Source organism: Emydura macquarii, unplaced genomic scaffold (genome assembly GCF_026122565.2).
Source record: "Emydura macquarii macquarii isolate MOO-44397 ecotype Brisbane River unplaced genomic scaffold, CSIRO-AGI_Emac_v2 contig_450, whole genome shotgun sequence".
Taxonomy (NCBI): Eukaryota; Metazoa; Chordata; order Testudines; family Chelidae; genus Emydura; species Emydura macquarii.
Genome location: NW_027130587.1, coordinates 2,476,864 through 2,497,420, shown reverse-complemented (window position 1 = coordinate 2,497,420; position 20,557 = coordinate 2,476,864). Strand labels below are relative to the sequence as shown.

The 20,557-nt window shown below is 54.7% G+C and overlaps 1 protein-coding gene and 1 long non-coding RNA gene across 3 annotated transcripts; both read right to left on the bottom strand.

Moving 5' to 3' along the window:
- Positions 1-1,930: 1,930 nt before the first annotated feature.
- LOC137146658 (PHD finger protein 7-like) lies at positions 1,931-19,713 on the bottom strand. Its single transcript, XM_067538155.1, has 10 exons — positions 19,680-19,713; positions 19,007-19,098; positions 15,627-15,728; positions 14,436-14,560; positions 13,729-13,894; positions 12,355-12,461; positions 10,114-10,227; positions 9,576-9,703; positions 5,787-5,870; positions 1,931-2,170 (listed from the first exon to the last, which is right to left on the bottom strand). Exons 1-9 carry the CDS (start codon positions 19,711-19,713, stop codon positions 5,788-5,790), a joined length of 951 nt encoding a protein of 316 aa, XP_067394256.1. The 3' UTR covers positions 1,931-2,170; position 5,787.
- LOC137146497 (uncharacterized) lies at positions 6,756-8,848 on the bottom strand. Of its 2 annotated transcripts, none has more exons than XR_010917958.1 (3): positions 8,389-8,848; positions 7,352-7,528; positions 6,756-6,874 (listed from the first exon to the last, which is right to left on the bottom strand). It is a non-coding gene; the product is annotated as an uncharacterized lncRNA (long non-coding RNA). The 2 variants fall into 2 exon arrangements; XR_010917957.1 differs by having other exon boundaries at positions 8,708-8,848.
- Positions 19,714-20,557: the final 844 nt, after the last annotated feature.

The following is a 20,557-nucleotide window of genomic DNA, read 5'->3' as shown; positions in this document are numbered from 1 at the left end:
CCACCGCAGCCTACCCCTCTGCTCTCATCTGGCCTTCCCTGGCCGCTCTCCAAACTGCTCCTCCACATTTGGGCTGTGCACTTTCGTTGGGGGTGCCCCGGCTGCTTGGGACAGCCTCCCACTTTGTGTCCACCACCTGCCTTCCCCTGGACCCCCTCCAAATGCTGCCTCAAAACCATCTGCTGCAGGGGACCGTCGAGATGTTCATTTCCAGGCCCATTCTTCCGTTGCCTCCCTATTCTGGCCTGTTTACATTGGACTTTTCTGAGTCCCTGTGTGGAAGCGTTCACAGTCCCTCATTCTCTGGGGTGCCTGTCCTATTGTGTTTCTGGGGCTAATGCTGAGCTCATTGAAATCAGTGGAAAGATTCCTACATAAGAACTGCGGTCCGCACACAGGCGTCCTTACCTATGTAACACGTTCCCTTCGGGGGGGATCTGCAGCGGGCAGCAGCACACGCCAGTCATCAGACGCTATTAAGGCTTGGCATTTAGCCAGCGCTCTGCCTCTCCCGAAAGGTTTTCCCACCCACAGGCCAGGGTTACCGGTACACGGTGCTGAAGCAAAGCAGCCGCACTGAAGGCAACTCTTCTCCAGTCCTCACGAAGGGCCCAGTCCTGGGAGGTGCTGAGGGCACTTAACTGCACTCAGGCGCCTTGCAGGATCGGACCTTCTAATTCCACATGCCAAGCTACTGTGCTGTAACGTTTATACTGCGTTGGTGCCGAGTATGGATGCAGAACAAAGGTCTTGATTGGTTTTAAAGTCACTCCCTGAAGCTCACAGAGAAGCAAGGTCTGCAGAGAAAGAAGCTGTAAGCACATCCTCAGAAGAGCAGGAATACCAGGGTTAAGTCAAGCCTACCTAATCTGTTAAATTCAGATAAAACAGGGCAGGGTGGGGGGCACCTAAAACCTTCATTATTTGAACCTCTTTGCTCTCTGTTGGCCATGTGCCTATGGATAAATAAATTATCCTGTGTTGTGAAGCAGCTGTTGGGTGTCACTGTGTTTATCAACGGCTTGCAGCTCCCCAAAGGGAGTCTATAGCAGGAGCCAAACCCAGTTCAACCTGCTGAGGGAAACAGGGGTGCTGTGACCTGGAGACCCAGTCTAAAAGTGGGGGTGAAAGGTGAGATTCCACTCTGCCAGGAGTGCATGTGCCGGCTTCTCTCTGGAAAGGGAGCCCCCAGGGAGACTGAAGTTTTGTCTCCATGGCATGTTAGTGCGCAGCTAGCTGGCGCGGAAGAGATTCGCACCCTGACTTTGCTGGGCATTAAATCGCCCTGAGAGGTACAGCTCAGCCCTGAACCATGACAGGGACAATAAACCATCAACTTCCATCCTTTCCGTTTACGAAAGCTGGTAAAAATTTTTCCATTGCAACATATATTCTGTAGGGTTTTTTTGCAAAAAAATTCCATTTTCACCTAAACTTTCTGGGCTTTTGCCAAAAACCAAAAATTTGGGTTTTCGGCAACTGAAAACTGAACATTTTGGGGTCTTCAGGTTTTCAACAAAAGCCCCTGAAAACTTCCAGGAAAACAAAACAAAACAAAAAGATTGTCTGCATTTTTCTCACCTCCTGGCCAGCTCTGCAGTTTAATCTTTGCTCTGAATATCCTGGGTTTTTTTGTGGGGTTTTCTGTTTAACCCTCACATCCCATTGCTGTGTGCCTGCCATCTAACATCCCCTGTATGTACCCCATTGTCATCCAGTAACGGCCTAGCATTCCCATTGTACACCCCACTGTTCTCAGTGGGTTCGCGCAGGTATGAATTTAATTCAGTTAATGATACACAGGACCCCAGCTCCTCTCCTATGGGCATGTTGGCTCCGCTGAGCTAACCAGAGTAAAGAGCAGTGCCACATCATTTTAGACAATGCGGCAGCTGCGCCTCAGATCCACACAACACTGAAATGTGCAGCGTTGATAGACACTTCTCAGAGCAAAACTACACTCAGGTCTAATTTTCCGTGTGGGTTTCCCTGCTGCTATGGACTGCGCCGATCTACAACGCTGCACAGCCATGAACTCCCTGGGGAGCTGGTCTTCCAGCAAAAGAGTGATTCGCATCCACTCCCTGCGTCCTGGGTGGCGGCACCTTGCTTCAGCAGGGCAAGGGATCCCCTGCGGTGCACAGCTCTTCCCAGGACCTGTGCCCACGTGCTGTGAAAGAAAAGAGAGAGTGCCGTGAATTGCACAGAGAGCATTCCCTCTGAGCATTATCTGCTTTCACGGAGGGATCCCATTTGCAGACAAGGCTGGCAGGTAAGGGGGCTAACTCCGCTGCTGTCCTGCATACGCTTGCTCCTCTGAGCTCTGGCTTCTCTTGAGAGCCCGCTGCTATCGGCACGGGCTGCGGGAGATTGTGCCACTGGCAAGCAGGTGCCAGCTCCAGGGCCCCATGCCTCAGTTGAATACTGACAGATATGTACCTGGAACCAGTGTGGCTCCCCTGTGTGGTACTGGAGTGATACAAACGTGTTTTAGTGCTTAGACTGTATCGAATGTATTCATCTCACTTCTAACATCTGTAGCCCATATTGTAAGGTAAGATTTGAGCAGTTGTATCACGAGCCTCTGTAACTGTGTAGATCACCAGACAGGAAAGAGACATTAACTGGCACGATGTGCCCATCTGCAACCGAAGATGTTATATCGGCCTCAGGAGGGAAGGTCCATTGACACCAGATGGACTATGGTAGAACATTAAAGAGGACAAAAGAGTTTGGAGCTCTGCTGTTCCCTGCCATGAAGATGAGTCACGCACATGGATTCCTCCCATCAGCTGAGTTGCAGCTCAAAGCACATGAGAGGAGGGGAATAAAATCCCCTAACAAGAAGGAACTGTATTTCTATGTTGCTAGGGTAAGGTTTCTAGGCATAAGCAGGGGATCCCCAGCTGCTTAGCCTGCGTTAGCCCTAAAGGACATATAGAGATTGCTTATTAGAGAAGCTTCTATTACCTTTTCAAACATAAGATTGTAGCTTATTTGTGTATCTATGTTTACGTGCTTTAACCTTGTAAATAACTCGTTTCCTTTTCCTATTAATACATCTCTGTATAGTTTATTATAGGATTGGCTGTAAGTGTTGTCTTTGGTGTGAGAGCTAAGGTGCAATTGACCTGGGGTAAGTAACTGGTCCTTTGGGACTGGGAGTAACCTGAATATTCCTCTGATTCTTGGTGTAATCTACCACAGAGGTATGCTCACCTGGATGGCGAGACAGACCAGAGTACCCAAGGGGACTGTCTGTGACTCCATGGTCAGGCTGTTTTCGTGCCTGAGGAGTTTACACTTGATGATCGGTTGGTGAAATCTAAGTATAGCACTCATAGCCAGTTTGGAGTTTGTGCCCAGGTTCTTAACACTCTGCCCTGGGGCTGGCACTCATGCTCTTGGGTCAGAAGTACTCAGCATAGATTTTCTAACCGCAGCAGTTGTTACAGGGCTGTGATAGCAGCATTGCTCGCCCGGGGCATTTGAGAACCATCCCGAAGCCTGGCTTAAAAATCATGAAATTTTTTTTTTAAATGTTACACCTGTCTCCCCTCACCGCAGTGTTTGAGCACCTCCCACTCGCTACAGTATTTATCCTCACAGCTCCCCCTGTTATCCCCACTGTACAGCTGGGGAGCTGAGGTGGAGAGAGACTGAAGTTCAGATGCTCAAAGGCGTTTAGACTCCTTGACTGAAAACAATGGAGATTAGGTCACCCAGGGAGCATGTGGCAGTGCAGAGAAGTGAACTCAGTCTCCTGTGTCCTATGCTAGGGCGCTGACCGGGGACCACAGCAGCTGTTTCTTATTTGCCTTCCAGTTTTTGAACCTCTAGGGGTCACCTTTCAGGATGGCTCTTCCACAGCCACAAGGCCGAGAAACTTGCTTCTAAAAGAAAAACAAAAGCCAACCTTCCCGTCATCACAGGACTCTGGGAGCTGGGGCTTTAAACACAAGCCCCAAATATTGCAGGATTCATGATCAAAATCACGAGCTGCTCACGCTGTGACACGGGTTTTGTAAATGAAATAGCTCCGCTGTTGACTTCTCCGGTCGGTGTTCACCTAAGCTTTGCCCTTGTTACAATCGCGACGGTCTTACACTACGTCGTTGCACAGCTGCCCCCTGGGAAGTCCCCCCTTCATTTCATGGCTGCAGGGATATGCGCCACAAACACTGCCTGGGCCCGTCCCTCCCCAGCCTCGTCTGCACCATTGCTACTGCAACCCATGCTGTCTTGTCCCCCTGCCGTGGCCTGGCAAGGGTTCTCCAACGACGGGGCAGAGGCGTGGGAACGTGTCAAAGGCTGTGCGAACTGTGTGCTGCTTTTTTTATTATTATTATTATTCTTTTTGAAGAGCTGTGGCTTTCAGCTCTGGGTGGCCGGGGCTCATGCAGAATGGCCACGCACAGCCAGGAGGCAGGGACAGAGGGGGCAGCTGGATCCCCGCCAGCCAAGCTCAGGCTCTCCTTACCCTCTCCCTCTCCTGGGAAGCAGCAAGCCACCGGCTGTCAGCCCTGGGATGGCAGCAGCAGCGCAGAAGTGAGGGTGGCAATGGGCTGCTGAGTCTGCTGTGAAAAGTGATATTCGTCAATGTCGTTTTCACATAGCCACCCTTACTTCTGCGCTGCTGCTGGCGGAGCGCTGCCTTCAGGGCTGGGTGCTGGTGTGTGTCCTGCGGGGGTGTAAACAACTGCAGACACAGAGAAGGGGAGCTGATCAGATACGTTTGAGACCCAGTGGCCTACATTTGGGTTAACGCAGCTGGGTCCTTTCACACGGGGCAGTAGCCGATCCTGGTTTTAGACCCAGAGGTCTCAGAGTCGGTCCCTACCAGAGCTGCCCCGTCCAGAGGCAGCTCATTACAGTGGCACGGCTCTATCGGACATCAGCAGCGGCCACTGTTTTAAGCACCCTATCAACGATATCCCCTCTGAGCAGGGTTAGCCGACACGGGGTTCAACAAAAGCCAGCAATCCACCTCCGCTCGAGTGCCCGATGGCGGTCTGACCCGTGGGCCAGGCCCAGGGCTGGCGGGAAATGTTTGCAAAATTTCCCGGGCTCAGACAGTCGATGAGGTCCAGACGGCAGGATCCAGGCAGGAAAGCAAACCGCGCAGTGACTTAACTCAAACACAAAACGCATTGGTGACTGGGGGAACGGAAAAGCCCCCCGGCTGCTCGTGCCCCCCACAGCTAAGGCCTGCTCCATAAGGGCTACAAAGGCAGGAAACCTGGAAGGCATTTGTACCACGCGTCAGACAGCACTTCCAGCAGACACGCTGTTCACACGTGCAGTCACGAGAGGGCGCTGGCGCCATTCCATTGTGGCCTTTAATCTGTGGCCCGAAGCACTTTCCGCTCAGGCTGAGATCCATTTTCACCCAGTGCAGCAGGCTGGATCCTACCATTTGAGCCTTGAGCTGTGTCGGTGCTCAGCCCAGGGCGAGGGCTGTGACCCCCATAAGCAAACCCCTCCCAAACAGCCTGGCATGCGGCACGCTCCCGGCACCATCCAGCTGCCCCCAGAGCACCTCTGCAGAGCAGGGCCCTGTCCCTCCCCGACCCTGGGTCTGCTCTGTCCATGTGCCACGAAGGGAACAATCTCAGTGCTGCCCTGGGCAATTGTTCCTGGCATCCTCCTCCTCCTCGTTGCTCACCCCTACTCCGGGAGCAGACCCCAATCCAGCCCCTGATTAGCAGCCATAAGTCAGCCCCCTTTCGAACAGGCCATTCCATTTGATGCTCCCGGGCCCTCCTATGGCAGACAGAAGTCATCACCTTAGAGGACAGCGTTCTCCTGATGCTGTTGCGCACGAGGCCCTCCCAGGCAGAGCCTGGCTGTGAGCGCTCCCGGGGCCATTTCTGTAACACACAACAGCCCGCCCATTAGTACGGTAGCAATCCAGGTGAGTCTAACACCCCCGAGCCCCTGGACGACAAATCAGCCTGCAAGGTGTGAAAAGAACATCCCGCATGCCAGGAGATTACACAGCCCTTGGAAATAGTCACCCTGACACTGCCACTTTGGCCTTTTGCCAGCCGTCGGTTAAGGAGAGGAACCAGGGGATTATATATGAATCAGCATGTCTGGCTGGCCGGCATCCCGGCATGTTTAGAGATTAGCTAATGACTTTATTAACATGTGGCTCCGAAAAGCCATAAGGGAACTAAAGTCCTAGCGCTTGTCTACATGTGGAGATTTACCAGCATTATCATACCAGTATAACTGCACTGGATCAGGAACTGAACTAAACTAAACTGAATTAAGGCCACTTTTCTTCCAAATTAGAGTGTGAACACAGGGGTGTAATCCAGTTTGACTAATCCAGTTTCAATTCACGCCATTATTTGATCCAGATTAATTTCCCAGTGTAGACAAGGCCCAAGGTAAAAGCAAATGAGCTGCCTGTCTTCAAATACGATCATGAGATCCTGAAAGTCCCACCTAGAAAATCTAGCTTTGATTTCTAATAGGATAATGGAAGAAATAATGTGCAGAGGCCTCAAGGATGGTGGGACCATGATAGCACTGGGCATTAGATGAGCCAGGCTCTGCCCACAGCAGAGGAGGAGGGGGTCAGGATGTCCCACAGTGACTAGCGATTTTGGGTGCCAGTCTTGAGACACATGCAAGAGGCCTTATTTTCATACAGGGCTGCAACCTTCTGAAAAAGCAGGCCTTTTAAAACTCGGTCAAGCTGGGACTGCAAATCAAGGGCCCCAAAATCACTGGGTACGTTTGAAAGGCTTGGCTGGTGTGTCTGAGGCAATAATGGCCAGGAGACAAACAAAGCTCTGGTCCCTGCCTGCTGTGGTACCTCTCAGGGCAGGTGGGAGTCTGAGCTGGCATCCAGGGAACCGCGGCACTGAGGGAAAGCAGTATGTTGTGACTTGTTCTGACTCACAGACACCGGCAGGAACAATAATCATCCCGCGCTAGCTCACAGTGTTATAGATGGATGTGCGTTATATTGCGTCGGGGCCCGTCTCCCGATGATACAGGAGCAGGGGAACAAATGGCAGGCGATCATATCAGCCGCGGGTGCGAAGCTGGGCGTGGCGGTAAACCCCCGGGAGGAGAGCTGGAGCCATCCGCGAGACACGCTGAGATCCCGCCCAAGACAACGCGCTCCGGCCAGCAGGGGACGCAGGTCACGCTCTCCGGAGCACCCCGTGTTGCTCAAAGGACATCGAGGCCTCGGCACCCACAGGTGCATGCTCTGGAAAAGCCGGGGAACCTGTGGGTGCCGGGGGGAGCCCGGACCACAGCAGTGGGAGAGGAGAGCAGTGGGGGTGGAGGTTTCATTACAAGAAACCACCACGAGAACGACCGTCCCACATACCTGCAGTAGCACAGCCAGGGACTGGGGCAGCAAAGGGGCTTCATTTGAGGGGACGGGAGAGCCTGGATCTCGGGGAGAGAGTGGAGGGTCCTGGCCTCCTGAGCGTGGCTGGACGCAGAGCTCCACACGCAGCCTGGCTGGTTGCTGGCCTGCCTGGGTCGGAGAGCTGGTGGGACGCTGGAATGAGAGGCAGATGGGTTACCGCCACCACCAGGCTGCCCCTGCAGAGCCCCAGGAACACCACACCCAGCAGTGCCCGGCAGAAAGCTGCTTCGGTTCGGTTCCACCCGCATTAGGGTAGGAGAGGCCTGTGGGGCAGCTAACGACCTGGGTCTCCCTCTCCCGGTGCTGGGGAAGCCTGCTGGCTGGGCGCAGTGATCCTGCAGGGAGGCAGCTCTCAGAGTCTGCTGCTTCGCCAGTTAGCCCCGGTCTCTCCAGCAGGGTCTGTGCCAAGGGGAGCAGAGCCGTGGATTGGGGACCTGGGTAGCACTTCCTGGCTAACAGCGGGAACAGCCTAGTCATGCCCCCCACGTATCCACAGGGGCAGGCACCTCTGTGCATGGAGATCACCCTCTCCCATGCCACGCAGTCTTCCCACAAACCCCCCAGGGTGGGGAAACCTCTTTAAAGGGGTGCTGAAGGCAGGCTCCCAGGGAAGTGAGGGGGCTGGGGCCCCCAAACCACTGCCCCAAAGCAGATGACCTCAGCGTCCCAAGAGTCCCCATGATCTTCTGGGTCTGTCCCAGGGAGAGTGTTAACCCCACCCCAATGGAGCAGGTCAGGAGTTGTTCTGCGGGGGCATGGCCCTGGGCTCTCTCCCCAGTAGCCCTGTGGAGGGGTGATCTGGCCCAGCACCGGCCACTTCCCACGGCAGGTGGGTATGTGTTTCTATCTGCAGCCCACGGGCGGGCAGGCCCGCCTGGGAGCCTCTCTGGGCAGCCGTGCAGCAGCACATGACATCTCCACACCCCTCCTCCCAGGGGCCTGACTTTCTGATCTTTGGGCCACCCGGGGCCAGTCTCCTCATGGAAGCTCACCGAGGGTCTGTCTGCACGAGGGGAAATGGCCCGGTCCCCTCCAGACCAACCCACAGAGCCCAGCCCTGGGGCTCTGTCCCATCTGCACTAGGGAAGGGGAACCAGACGGGACCCACCCTAACCAAAGGCTGCCCAGGAGTCTCAGACAAGGAAAGGGGGGCTGTTCATTTAGGGCTAGGTCATGGCTGACTCTCACAAGACCCCAACGGAGGAGTGGGAGCAAGGATCCTACAGCTCTGCTGTGCTGCTAAGGGGGTGCAGAGACAGTGGAGCTATGGACCTGCCCCATCTCCATGCCTGTAACAGATTCAGCACCCGCCTCTCACAAGCACCCCTGTATCCTGGCCTGGCCCTGCCTGGTCCAGCTAGCTTCTGGGCTCAGATCCCCAGGCTCAGCCTACCAATACCTATCCACAACCCTGCTACTCTTCCAGCCAACTAAGTACCCCCACCCTCCTTCTTTGAGCTCCAAGCAGCAAATGACTGCTCTGGCCTCTGCTGCTAGCTTTTATATGGCCCTTCTGGCCCCTGATTGGTCAGTCCAGCAGCAGCCCCTCTAGGCTTCCTGGAGGACTTCTCCTCTGTTCCTCTCTGGGGCAGGGTGACGCAGGACTGCGAGGCCTCCACCAGGGGGCCTCTGGACCTAGTACACCCTTCACAACCACAATCAGAGCTAATCAGCTCTGTGTGGAGCAGGAACCATAGCAAATGACTGTCCTACCCAGCACAGGCAGGCAGCTCCAGGGGGCATCGTGCTACTGTGATGCAGAAGGGCTGTGGGTGTGTGATGGCTGCCACCGGGGGACAGGACCCAGGACTTACAGCGCGAGATCCAGCTCCCTGGAGCTGGGGCTGTCACAGCCCAATCCCCGCTGGCTTGGCAGAGAGGGGGCCAGTTACTCACCAGGGGGTTACAGGAACTCCCCATGGGGCGAGGCAGCTCTGCCCAGCCTCCAGGGTAAGCCCAGGATTTAGCCCTCAGGATCTAGGGTTCCAGCCAGGATTCTCGCCGGCCGCCGTGCAGGAGACCCCGATCCAAAGGCCAGCGGCAGATTCCCACTGACGGCCATGGCTGTTGGGTCGGCCCTACCTGGTGTGTTGGCCAAGGTGGCGGCCATCACACCCCTACAGCCCCGCCAGCGTGGTGCTGGCCGGTGCTGGGCGCCCACGTTACAAACGCTCCGGACCTGCCCGTGTGCTCGCCGGCCCAGCGCAGTCCTCGCACTCCCATGTGCCCGTGGTCTTCCCCAGTGACGCGCAGCGGCGATGGGTCCCCTTGGAGCCGCACGAGTTGCAGAGCAGCAGCTTCCACGGGCTGGGGAAGCAAACAGGTCGGGGTCAGCACCTCCCGCCTGGAGACCCCTGAGCAGCCAAAGCCAAGGTGGGACGGCCGCCCAGATCCTCAAAGGACCCTAGGCTCCTAACTCCCTTGGATTTCAGTGGCAGTTAGGAGCCTAAATACATTTGGGGAGCTGGGCTCAAGTGTCTCCAGCCCTGCAGCCCCGGCTCCTCTCTGCAATGAGATCGTCCTCATACGCCACTTTGGGGGACACCAGAACAAAGGCAACCACCTTGGCCAGTAGCCGGCCATCGCCGAGTGACTCCTGCTGGGGAACAGCTGAGCAGCCCATGGCCATCAAGGGGCAGGACCTAGACTACATCCAACCCCACCCCACCCCTCGCGCAGCATGGACAACGCAAAGCCACGGGAAGTTAACTGCCTACCCGTCTTCTGTGGATTGTTCCCTGCCGCCCACGTGCAGGCAGCAGCTGGCGTCACAGCGGCTGTGTCTGTGATACTGGTCGCTGAATGCCCCATCTTCCTCCCAGGCAGCGTCTCTGGTGGAGCAGTGAGGTTGAGGGAATTAGTGTGCTTCTAATATGAATCCACAGCCCGTCCTGCATAGCAAGGACATCTTTGTTTCCAGCATTTCAGATGCTGGTGACTAAACAGTAAGTTCCTTGGGGCAGCAGGAACTGTTTCTTCGGCCTGTGTTTGTACAGCACCTAGCGTAATGGAGTGCTGGTCTGTAATTGGGGCTGCACCGCTGGCAGACCAGGAGCCAGATCATGCCAAGGTCCCTGTGTCTCAACTGGACACTGACAGATGCACAGCTGGCATCTGTCAGACTCACTTGTGGGCTAACCGTGATAAAATAGGCATTCGAGTGATAAGAACGTATTTAATGTTCCGACTCTATCCAGTGCTTGTGAATTACTGCCCTGCATTGGTCTGACTCGTGCTATCCGTGTTCCATACTGAAAGGTAATGTTTGAGCAGGTGCAGTGCGAGCTTCTGCGAGAGTATGAATCGCCAGACAGGAGAGGGGCAGTAATTAGCATGAAGAAGAGACCCATCGATGGCAGATGAGCAGATCAAACTACGGGAAACCCCCCACATCTGGGCTGAGAAACCCTCAACCAAAGGACTAATGGCCCATATTGTTGCTCTGCTCTCCCACCGTGAAGATGATTCGTGCAACTACACTCCCATCAGCTGAGTGTGCAGCTCAGAGCACATGGCAGGAGGGGGATAAAACCGCAAACCAAAGGAAGCAGGATCTCTGTGTTGCTGGGGCTCTGGAGGGGAGGGGAGGGGAAAAAAGAGTTTCTAGGCATTAGCAAGAGATCCCCAGCTGCGTGGCTTGGGCTAGCCCTGAAGGACAAGTAGCGCTTGCTCATTATAGAAGCCTGAGTTGCCTTTTAAAACTTGACACTGTCACCCTTTTGTGTGTCTATATTCACTTGCCCTAACCTCGTAAATAGCTTTAATTTCCTTTGCCTAGTTAACTCATCTCTGTATAGCTTATTCTAGGATTGGCTGCAAGCGTTGTCTTTGGTGTGAGCTCTAAGGTGCCACTGACCCGGGGTAAGTGACTGGTCCTTTGGGCCTGGCAGTAACCGGAATATTGCTGTGAAGTGTGGTGTAAGAGGCCATCTATCACAGAGGTACGCGCACCTGGCTGGCAAGGCTGATCGGAGTGCCCCAGGGGACTGGCTGCCATTCCATGCCAAGGCTGTTATAGTGCCTGAGGAGTAGTTTGGGGTTTGTGCCCTGCTGGGCAACAGTCTGCCCAGAGGTTGGGACTCAAACTCTTGCGCCACGGTTGGGAGCGTCACAGGGCCCCCAGGTGCTGCTGTTATACATTCCCGTCATGGTAGTAATAAGCATGAGGACCAGCCAATCCCAGCTCTCTTGAGGTACGTTCTCTTTGAGCAGTGAGAATCCCCCCCTCTTGCCATGGCTAACCTCATGCTGTGGATTCTGTCAGGCAAAGTGTCGCCAAGAACCATCCTTGAGTTTCCTAGGTCATCGGATTTGCTACCAGAACAGAGGTGGACATTGAACACCCCCCTCCAGCTCTCAGAAAGCACTTCCCCTCCATAGCTCTCCGGGGGCAGTACCGCTAGCCCCATTGTATCGTGGCTTGTCTGGGATCAGTTAGCAGCAGACCTAGGACTAGAACCCCAGTCTTGGGAGTGCCTGGCATGGCCCCGCCCACTGGCCCAGGGCCCCGCCCACTGGCCCAGGGCATCCTCAGTGCCTTAGCCCCTTTCTCATCCCTGTAACAACTGGACTCTTTCCCCTCGTCCCTTTCAGATGAGGCAGGAGGCAGTTGTGTCACTATCTCTGCGGTCTAGGAGCTCTGGTTCTGTCCCTGGCTGGTGCAATTTGCAAAGCCGAGGCTGTCCTGCGTTCCCAAGAGGCGCACAGAGCGGGGGGCTGGAGTGGGGCTTGGAGCGCTCCCCACCAGTCACACTGAGCCCCAGGCTCCTTTTTCATGTCTCACGGCACATTTTCTAAGCAATTGGGGGACTGTCGTGATCATCTAGTCTGACCTCCGGCATCACAGGCCAGAGCACGTCGCCCAGTGAGTCCCGCATCAAGCCCACATCTTGTGGCCGAGCTACGCCTGCAGAGCACGGAGATGACCTGCTCTTTGTGAAGGTACGAAGGGAACCGACCTGTCAGGGATTTTGATGCCCATTCGAAACATTTCGCGTTGGAATGTCTCCATGTCCCGGCATCTGGGGCATCGGAAGTGGTACAAGGCAGCGCGGAGAGCATGTCCCTGCGGGAGAGACACAAACGGGGGGCAGAGATCAGATTCCTGCAGGGGGAAAGGAGTCTTTCCATCGTGGGGAGGCAGGGGTGTGAATTAGCCATTGACTAGCAAGGAGCAAAATGGACATGCAGTTAGCTAACGTTGGCGCTCTCGGAGAAAACGAGAGCGGGAATGAGACAATCCTCTGGAGGAGGAGGAGGAGGAGTTGGTGATTCTGGTTCCCAGCCACAGGATTCATGCACCAGAGTAATAAATGGGTTGCCAGAAGGGTAGAAAATGGTCCTGGAAGTTACCTTGCCAGTAGGGGGCTTGACTCTGTCCCGCTTGTACCAGACACAGCAAAGGAGCTGCTCCCGATTCATGCAGCACAGGGGAAAGGAGCCGTCACTCCGGCTGGATGTGGAGGTGATGGTGGGCTGCTGCCAGAAACCCAATGGGGCTTGCGATCCTACATCTGCTCCATAAATATTCCCCTGAGCTCTCCCCTGCTGTGTCTGGGCCCTGGAGCAACCAGGCTGCCCCACAAGGGACTGTCCCCAAACAGTAATATCAGTTAGGGACTATCTAATAGCGACAACATGCGACCCTGACAATAACGCCCTTCCCAGGGCAAACAGCACAGGAGGTGGAGTGAAGGCTGGGGTGGCAATGGGCGGGGGTCGTCCAGCTCACATGGGGGTGGGAGGGAAGACAGGATAACAGTGGTCTGGAAATGGCTTCCCCGAGGCCCCTCTGGGAACCCCGAGGGCACAGTTCTGGGAGTCAGTGATGGTGGATGGGAAGGAAGAGTCCAGCTGGCCGAGAAAAGACCCAGCCATGCAGCATGCCGGGAGATTCCCAAGCTACTGAATCAAACCTCAGCTTCGACCAGATCACAGCAAAGGAATCGGCTCTCCCCCAGACAACAGCTGCCAGGAAGCGGCGGGGGGGGAGAGAGGGGGTGGAAGGTTTATCATACAGGATGACTTAGAGCTTGTCCAGAAATCTCCACTGAAATCCCTTATTGTCAAAACCACACCGTCCTTCATGGCACTCGAAAGCTGTGCCCCCAGATGGTTTGATTTTCCAGCCACACCGGAGACGAGCTGCAACTTTTGATTCGACGGTTTCCACTGGGAGGCGTTGCAGGGGGTTGGTGTCCACCCCACCTCCCCGAAACAGAAAAAAAAAAACCCAGAGTGTTCCCCCCCCCCACGGCGATTGGTTGGCCGTGGAGCTTTTCGCCTGGGGTTTCCAGCCAGCCCAAGGACCAAATGCAGACGGGGAGTCGCACCTGCACGCAGCGTCGGTGGAACCAGGCATGCTTACAAGCGGGGCACAGCAGGGCGCTGGACGAAGGCTTGCCCTCCATGGACTCCAAGCAGACCACGCAGATGGTTTCCGCCTGCCGCTGCCGCTGCCCTACTCGTTGCACCGGCCGGTGCCTCCAGCAGAAGGATCTGTGATAGGGCAGAGCCGACAGGGACTATATTCACTCCTGGGGCCAGGCAATCATGCCTAGATCCTGCCAGGGGCCGCTCTCACTGTGCTGGGAGGGGTTGAGGCCTGTGCTCCCCTTTTACAGCTCTTTAGCCCCCTGGGGTCTCTGATCCAGGGGCCAGGGAGTGTGCTTCCTCTTAGCCTGCTGCATAAGAATCCACACCAACACAGGGAGTTCGGCTGCCATCAGATTTGGGAAATAACCCAAAGATTTTCCAAACCCTCACCACGGGATCCTTCCCGGGCCTTGAAAGCTGGGAGTCTCTCAGCTCTGGGGCTTATGATTTGTCCCATAAGGCCAGTTATGGGGCTCCGTCCCCTCTTGGTGCAAGGGCAAGACCTGGAAGGGGGCTTGTGCCCCACAGGGCATGCTGTCACCTGCACTTTCACAAGACACCCGCTACCCCAGGGGTGTTTTTGCCTGGACCGTTGTGTGTCCTGCAAACACTGGCAGAGCCCTTCACGCGGAGCGGCACCAAGAGACCGCGCGGACACACTTACTTGAACTCCCCGAAGAACTGACAGACGCAGCCTCGCTCGGAGCCGCAGGGGAAGTGGAAGTTTTTGGTGCACTTCCTGCCCTGGCAGGCGATGGACGCCCCTTTGCGGCCGCACACACAGCAGGTCTGGAAATAACGGGACCATGAGCAAATCCACCCCGGGACAGAACAGTCAACAGCACCAAGAGTCCCTTCCACAGCCCTTTGGAGACAAAGGGTATCCTCCAGCGAGGGTGATCAGATGTCCTGATTTTATAGTGACAGTCCTGATAGTTGGGGCTTTTTCTTATATAGGTGCCTATTACTTCCCTCCCGCCCCGTCCTGATTTTTCTCACCTGCTATCTGGTCACCCTACCTCCGAGCGGCTTCAGTGGATCGAGCCCTACATCCCCGCCCCGGGGAGCTGTGTTTCTGCCATGCTAGGGGAAGTGTGGAGATCATGAAGAGTCTCACACTGGGAATATCGCCCAGAGCTGGTCGGAAAACACTGGAAATGCTGAGATTTCAAAGTTTTGTGTCGGCCCAAACTGGGACGGGAAGTCAACATCTCCCAATTTTTCACAAAACAAAATATGCCAAAGATATTTCCTTTCCACTTCTATATTATATTATATTATATCATCATAGAAATATAGGACTAGCTAGGCCAGCTGGTCCATTATAAAAAGTCAAAGCGGTCAAGTCGAAATGAAACATTCTGATAATTGTCCATCCGTGACATTGATACGTACCCGCCAAATGTTGTGATTTTGTCAAATCAGCGTTTTTCAGCCAACAAGCGTTTAGACGCACAACGTTCGCTCGGCTGTCGTGTAACACTGGCTCCTGTGCTAGTAAGAGGGGCGGGAGCCAGCAGCCTGGGTCCTATTTCAGTCTCTCCACCTCACTGCACGCCTGCCCCTCTACCCTCCTCATCCTCCCCTGTTTGGATACCCCACCGCTCTCCCTTCCCTGTGTAGCTAATCGCCTCCCAGCTAACTCCAGCCCTCAACAAAAATCATGACATTTGCCGCCATCATATTGTTCTCTCAGCTTGTGTGTGACACCCTCTGACCCCCACCATGGGTCTGTCCTGCCTAGCTACTACCCTGTGTTTGTACAGCACCTAGCACAACGGGGCCCCGCTCTTGGTTGACCTCTAGACGCTACTGTAATAAACGTGCCAGATAATACAGCACTGCTCAGCCTCACCTTCTGAACTGCTCGCTTTAATTCTTTCCGGATGTCTGGATATAGGAACCCGTAAAATCCCTCCTCGTCCTTCCCCCTCTGGATCAGCCCGCTGGCATGGTACTGTAATACAGAAGCGTCCGCACACTCACAACGGCATTGTAACCTCACCTCTTCATCACTGAGGAGGAGGAAATCAGTGAGAGGCTTGGCTGGAAAGAATGCTGTTCGGTGGAAAATGGGAGGTTCCAACGTTTGGTTTTGTTCCACGTTGGAATGAGTTGGAGACCCGCCGACATTTTTCATGGGAAACCACGAGTGAGAGAGAGGGAACGCCCTCGAATACCCCATGGCAAGTCTGTGCTCTGCTACTGTCAAAGCAAACCAGAGGCATGCCTACATTTAAAAATTAGATCACCCTCGCTCCAGGGCTCTGGGCTGTGAAAAATTTCACGTCCTGAGCAGCAGAGTTAAGTCAACCTCCCCACCCGCCCAGTATAGATGTGGCTAGGTCGATGGAAGAAAAGCTACTGCCTCTTGGAGAGGTGGATGAACTACACCCTCGGAAAAACCCCTTCTCATCAAAAACCCGGTATTTGTCTGCAACCAGTTTCCATGTCAACAAATCAGCATTTTCTGGTGAAAACAATTGTCAAGGTAATTCCCCACCTGTTCTAATTAACGATTCTAAAAGAGCTGAGCTGCTGAATGGCTTGTGAGTTTGGGATTTGCAAGAGGCCTAAGGGCTTTAGGCACCCCATTCCCAGTGGGTTTAGGCACCCAACTGCTTTCGGCTGCTGTGAACACCCTATCCTTGAAACCGATCTTTAAAAAGACACACAAGGGCAATGGTTTGGAAATGAGAAAGCCCTTGGGAGTGGAGCTATCGGTGCATAGCAAAGAAGGGAAAACCTGAGCGTTTCGCGGTACAAAATCCAGCAGGATGGATACAATGCATCCTGCGGTTTTACTCATGAAATGAGCAAGCCACTGAGAATTAAAAGTCCTCTGACCCTACCCCTCAAGTGGCCCACATTGCGGGGGACATCCCGAACCTGGCCCTGATGTTTAAAATTGTCCCACCATCCCGCACTGCCATTGTCAAGTCCCGGCGACCCCAGACATTGGGCAAAAGGATGTCCAATTTCCTGTATAGTGTGCGGGAAGAGGAATAACGAATTCATACACCCCTGCGCCTTGCAGGGATACGGGTTGCTACGTCCCACGCTTACAGTGTCCCGTCTGGAGCAAGCTAGTTTCAGTCAGGGATCCCATTAGCCGTGCTGAGTGGCAGCTGGCGCGGTCTACGTGTAGTGCTCAGTGGTAGTGCAACACAAGGCCGGCTGTATTCACGTCTCAGAACCCCCAGGCAGACACGTGTGGCTTGGACTTCAATCAAAGGATCTAAAAGGAATAAGATCCCCCCTCTCCAGCTAGCGCACGATCGTCTGCGTGTGTGGAAAGCGCAACTGCAACTCAGCCTCAAAAAGGTGTACCTGACGGGGGCGTCTCCCCGCTGCTCCAGGACGTTTGTCAGTTGCATGCTGTTCCGTTTCATTACAAGTTCTTGGCTGTCTGCCTGCTTGTACATACAGATCTCTATGTAATAAACCAGCCTGTTCAGCTCAGAGTGTGACGTCCCTTATTCGAAGATGTGGTGTCCCTCGTTTTGAGGACACAGCCCCTCGGTGCTCATTTCAGAGTCCCGGGGTTGACAGGTCTGGAGCTGACGTAGTTTGGGGGAAAGCAAAAGTGGTGCTGGTTGTACTGGAATGCTGAACTGTGTTATACTGTGTGTAGGTGGCCCTGTGTGTATCATACGTTATTTAGGCCACTCTCAGCCGTACCTGGCAGAGCATTCAAGGATCCGATGGGGCTGGTGTGTATTTCTCTGAGAAGAAAGCTCTGTTGTCTGTCTGAAACTGCTGCAGTAGCGGCCCTGCCATCTACCATCTATAAGAAGTACATGACGCCGGCCTTCGAAACAGGGGAACCAGAGTAACCCTGACAGTTTCTGTGCGGTACATCTCATTTGAATGCCCAGTTATGCAAGAGGACAAAGGTGAGGAAGTCTGCCAGTGCCAAGAGGACAGGATAGGATAGAATGCAGGAGCCATAAGTAGGGTGGGGTGGCTGTAAGGAACATACCAGGAGGCTTGGCGGCTTTCAGTGTAATAAGAGAGGCCGTGAAGAGAAGGGATTGCTGTGTGGGTGTCGGCAAATCCCTTGATTCAATGCCTCAGCATTCAAAAACCCATTCAAACTGGCGTGGATGTGGAAACAGGCAGAATAAGTGTAGACAGAGAGTTACATCAATACCGGGCAGCAGAATGAATTGGGGAGAAATTCTAGGAATGCCAGGCAGCCTGGTGCTAACTAGGGGACCTTTACATTGGGGCTGTTAACCTTAGGGTTGACAGTCACTGGCCGGGCAGTAATGCCCGTTTCCAAAGACCTGTGCCCACTGCACCCAGAAACTCATGTGATAGACACGTCTTAGCAATGCCACTAAGGAGGACAGCGAACAACGACAAAGGAGGCCTAGGAATGATGAGGAGGAACCAATTCGACATGAGCTCACAGAAGCCAGCCTGAATTTTGGCTGCGTTATACGAAGGTCTGGGGTCCCGGCGCAGAGAGATGGTTGTTCCTCCCCATACAGCCACAGCGAGATCACAGCTGTAATGCAACGTCCAGGTCTGGCCGGCCCGGCATCAGGCAGAGATCAGCAAACTGGGGGCCATGCAGAGAAAAGCAACCAATGGGCTGGATGGATTAATTAGTGAGGCAAGATGAAAAGGGCTGGATCTGCCTTACTTGGCTGAATGATCCCAACAGGGGTCTCGTCTGGGCTTTTCAGTCGACCAGAGAAAGGACTGACACCATCCAATGGCTGGAAGTTGAAGCTAGACAAATTCAGACTGGAAAATAGATGCAATTTTTTAAGGGCGTGTAATTGCCCATTGGAACAACTTACCAAGGGCACAGGGATGGATTCTCCATCATTGGGAATTTTGAAACCTAGATTGGATGCGTTTCTAATGGCTCTGCTCTAGTTCAAACAGTGGTGACATGGGGAATTTCTCTGGCATGCAGGAGGGCAGACTAGACGCTCCTAAGTGTCCTTTCTGGCCCCGGGGTCCATGAAAGGGCCCACGGGCATCTAAAGACTGAAAGCACCAAAGCAGGAGCGAGATCGTTCCCTGGCGGCCCAAGAAGGGGCAGTATAATAAGGCCAGGGGAGCTCTGGGCTCCGGGGGAGGTTTGCCATTGAGCTCAGTGGGGCCAGGATCCACCCAGGTGCCCTGCAAGGTAAGTGGAGGGAATCCCGTCAAGCGAGTCGTTAGAAGCCCAGCCCTGGGGATGGCCATCAGCCGCCAGGCAGAGGGCGAGTTACTCACCAGGCAGTTCTCGTGCACGCACAGCTTACCCCACTGGCATTTCTGCCCATAGGTGTCGGGGTCAGAGTCCGCCCGGTGGCAGAGCCCGCACTCTGCAGGGAAAGGAAAGGAAATGGCGCTCAATCAGACTGGCTGCACCTAGGCACAAGTCCTAGCACATCTCAGGGTGGGGGGAGCTACCAGGGGCCGACGGCAACGCCCTCTGGCCAACGGGGAGTGACGCTGCTGGCCTGCTAAGGGGCGTCCTGCCCACTCCCCAACCGGCTGTGACTCAGTGGGGACGTCAGATGGAGTCTTACAGCAGCCTGGAAAGAGCAGCGGGGTGTGTATAGGAACGTGCCTGGGTAAGTGCACCGATACCCACTCAAGTGATGTGCACAGGGTGGGATACCCGACCCCGCGTCTTAGCAGCATCTCTGGCCCCTGCAGCCACTGCTCTGGACTCTGGTGTGCCTTCCCCTGGCCAGCCTGCTGCCCACGTCACTCTGCTCCCCCTGCCCCTTCCCTTTGTTCACAGCAAGTGCCCTTCCCTCCCCCACGTATCCACGACTCGCCATTACAACAGCAGGCTCCCTCCCAGCCCTGGACCCCCACGAGAACAGCGAGTTCCACTGCTCAGCGATGCCCTCGCTTTGCCTCCGCCCCAGCCCACAGCCGGGTCGTTTATCCTCACCCTCCTCCTTCGGCTGCAGGGCCCGGAGGTTCATTGCAGCAGCACTGCAAAAACAAGGAGGGTTTCACTCAGCTCCTGGGAAACCACTGTGCTGTGACTCCACTATCCTCTGCTACTGGGGTTCCCAAGGGCGGCTTTGGTGAGAAGGCTAGTCCTAGCTTACAGGGCTAGGCGGGGACCTGGATTGAATTCCTGCCTCTGCTACAGACGGCTTGTGTGTCCTTGGGCAAATCCATTAATCCCTTCATTTCCCGCACCTGTAAAAGGGAGCTCAGACTCCTTCCCCCCTTTGCTTGCCTTGTCTGTTTAGATGGCAAACTCTTTGGGGCAGGGACTGCCCCTCGCTGTTTGTTTGTCCAGTACCTAGCGCAATGGGGCCCTGATCCGTATTGAGATCGCGAGGTGCTACTGCGTGTGAGGGATGGAGAATTAACCTGCCCTGGACAATTGAAAAATCCCACCTCTCCCAGGGAGGTTCCTGCATCTCCAGTTAGATCAGTTCTGAAACAACCCTCCTTGAGCTGCTTATTGGAGGAAGAGACGCCATTGATCGGGATCGGCCTCCTAGCCTCATTTACCCCAGAAGTCGTTAGTCTCCACCCCACTACAAAGGCAGGGGAGGGCATTATCTGTTGTGATTTTTGTGTTTTCTTAGGCAAGGTGTCTCCTCTGGGCCTGGCAGGCTCCTTACAGTTATTTCTGGTCTCTCCCGTGCCCCGGGTACCAGAATCCTCTTGTGGTCGGCAGGCCCTGCTGTGGGAGGAGTTATAGGGTGGTTTACTTGGACTGTGAGTTCCTTGGGGCAGGGACCATCGTGTAGCTCTGTTTGTACAATGCCTGGCACAATGGGGAGCAGAGCCATGGCTGCAGCTCTTCGG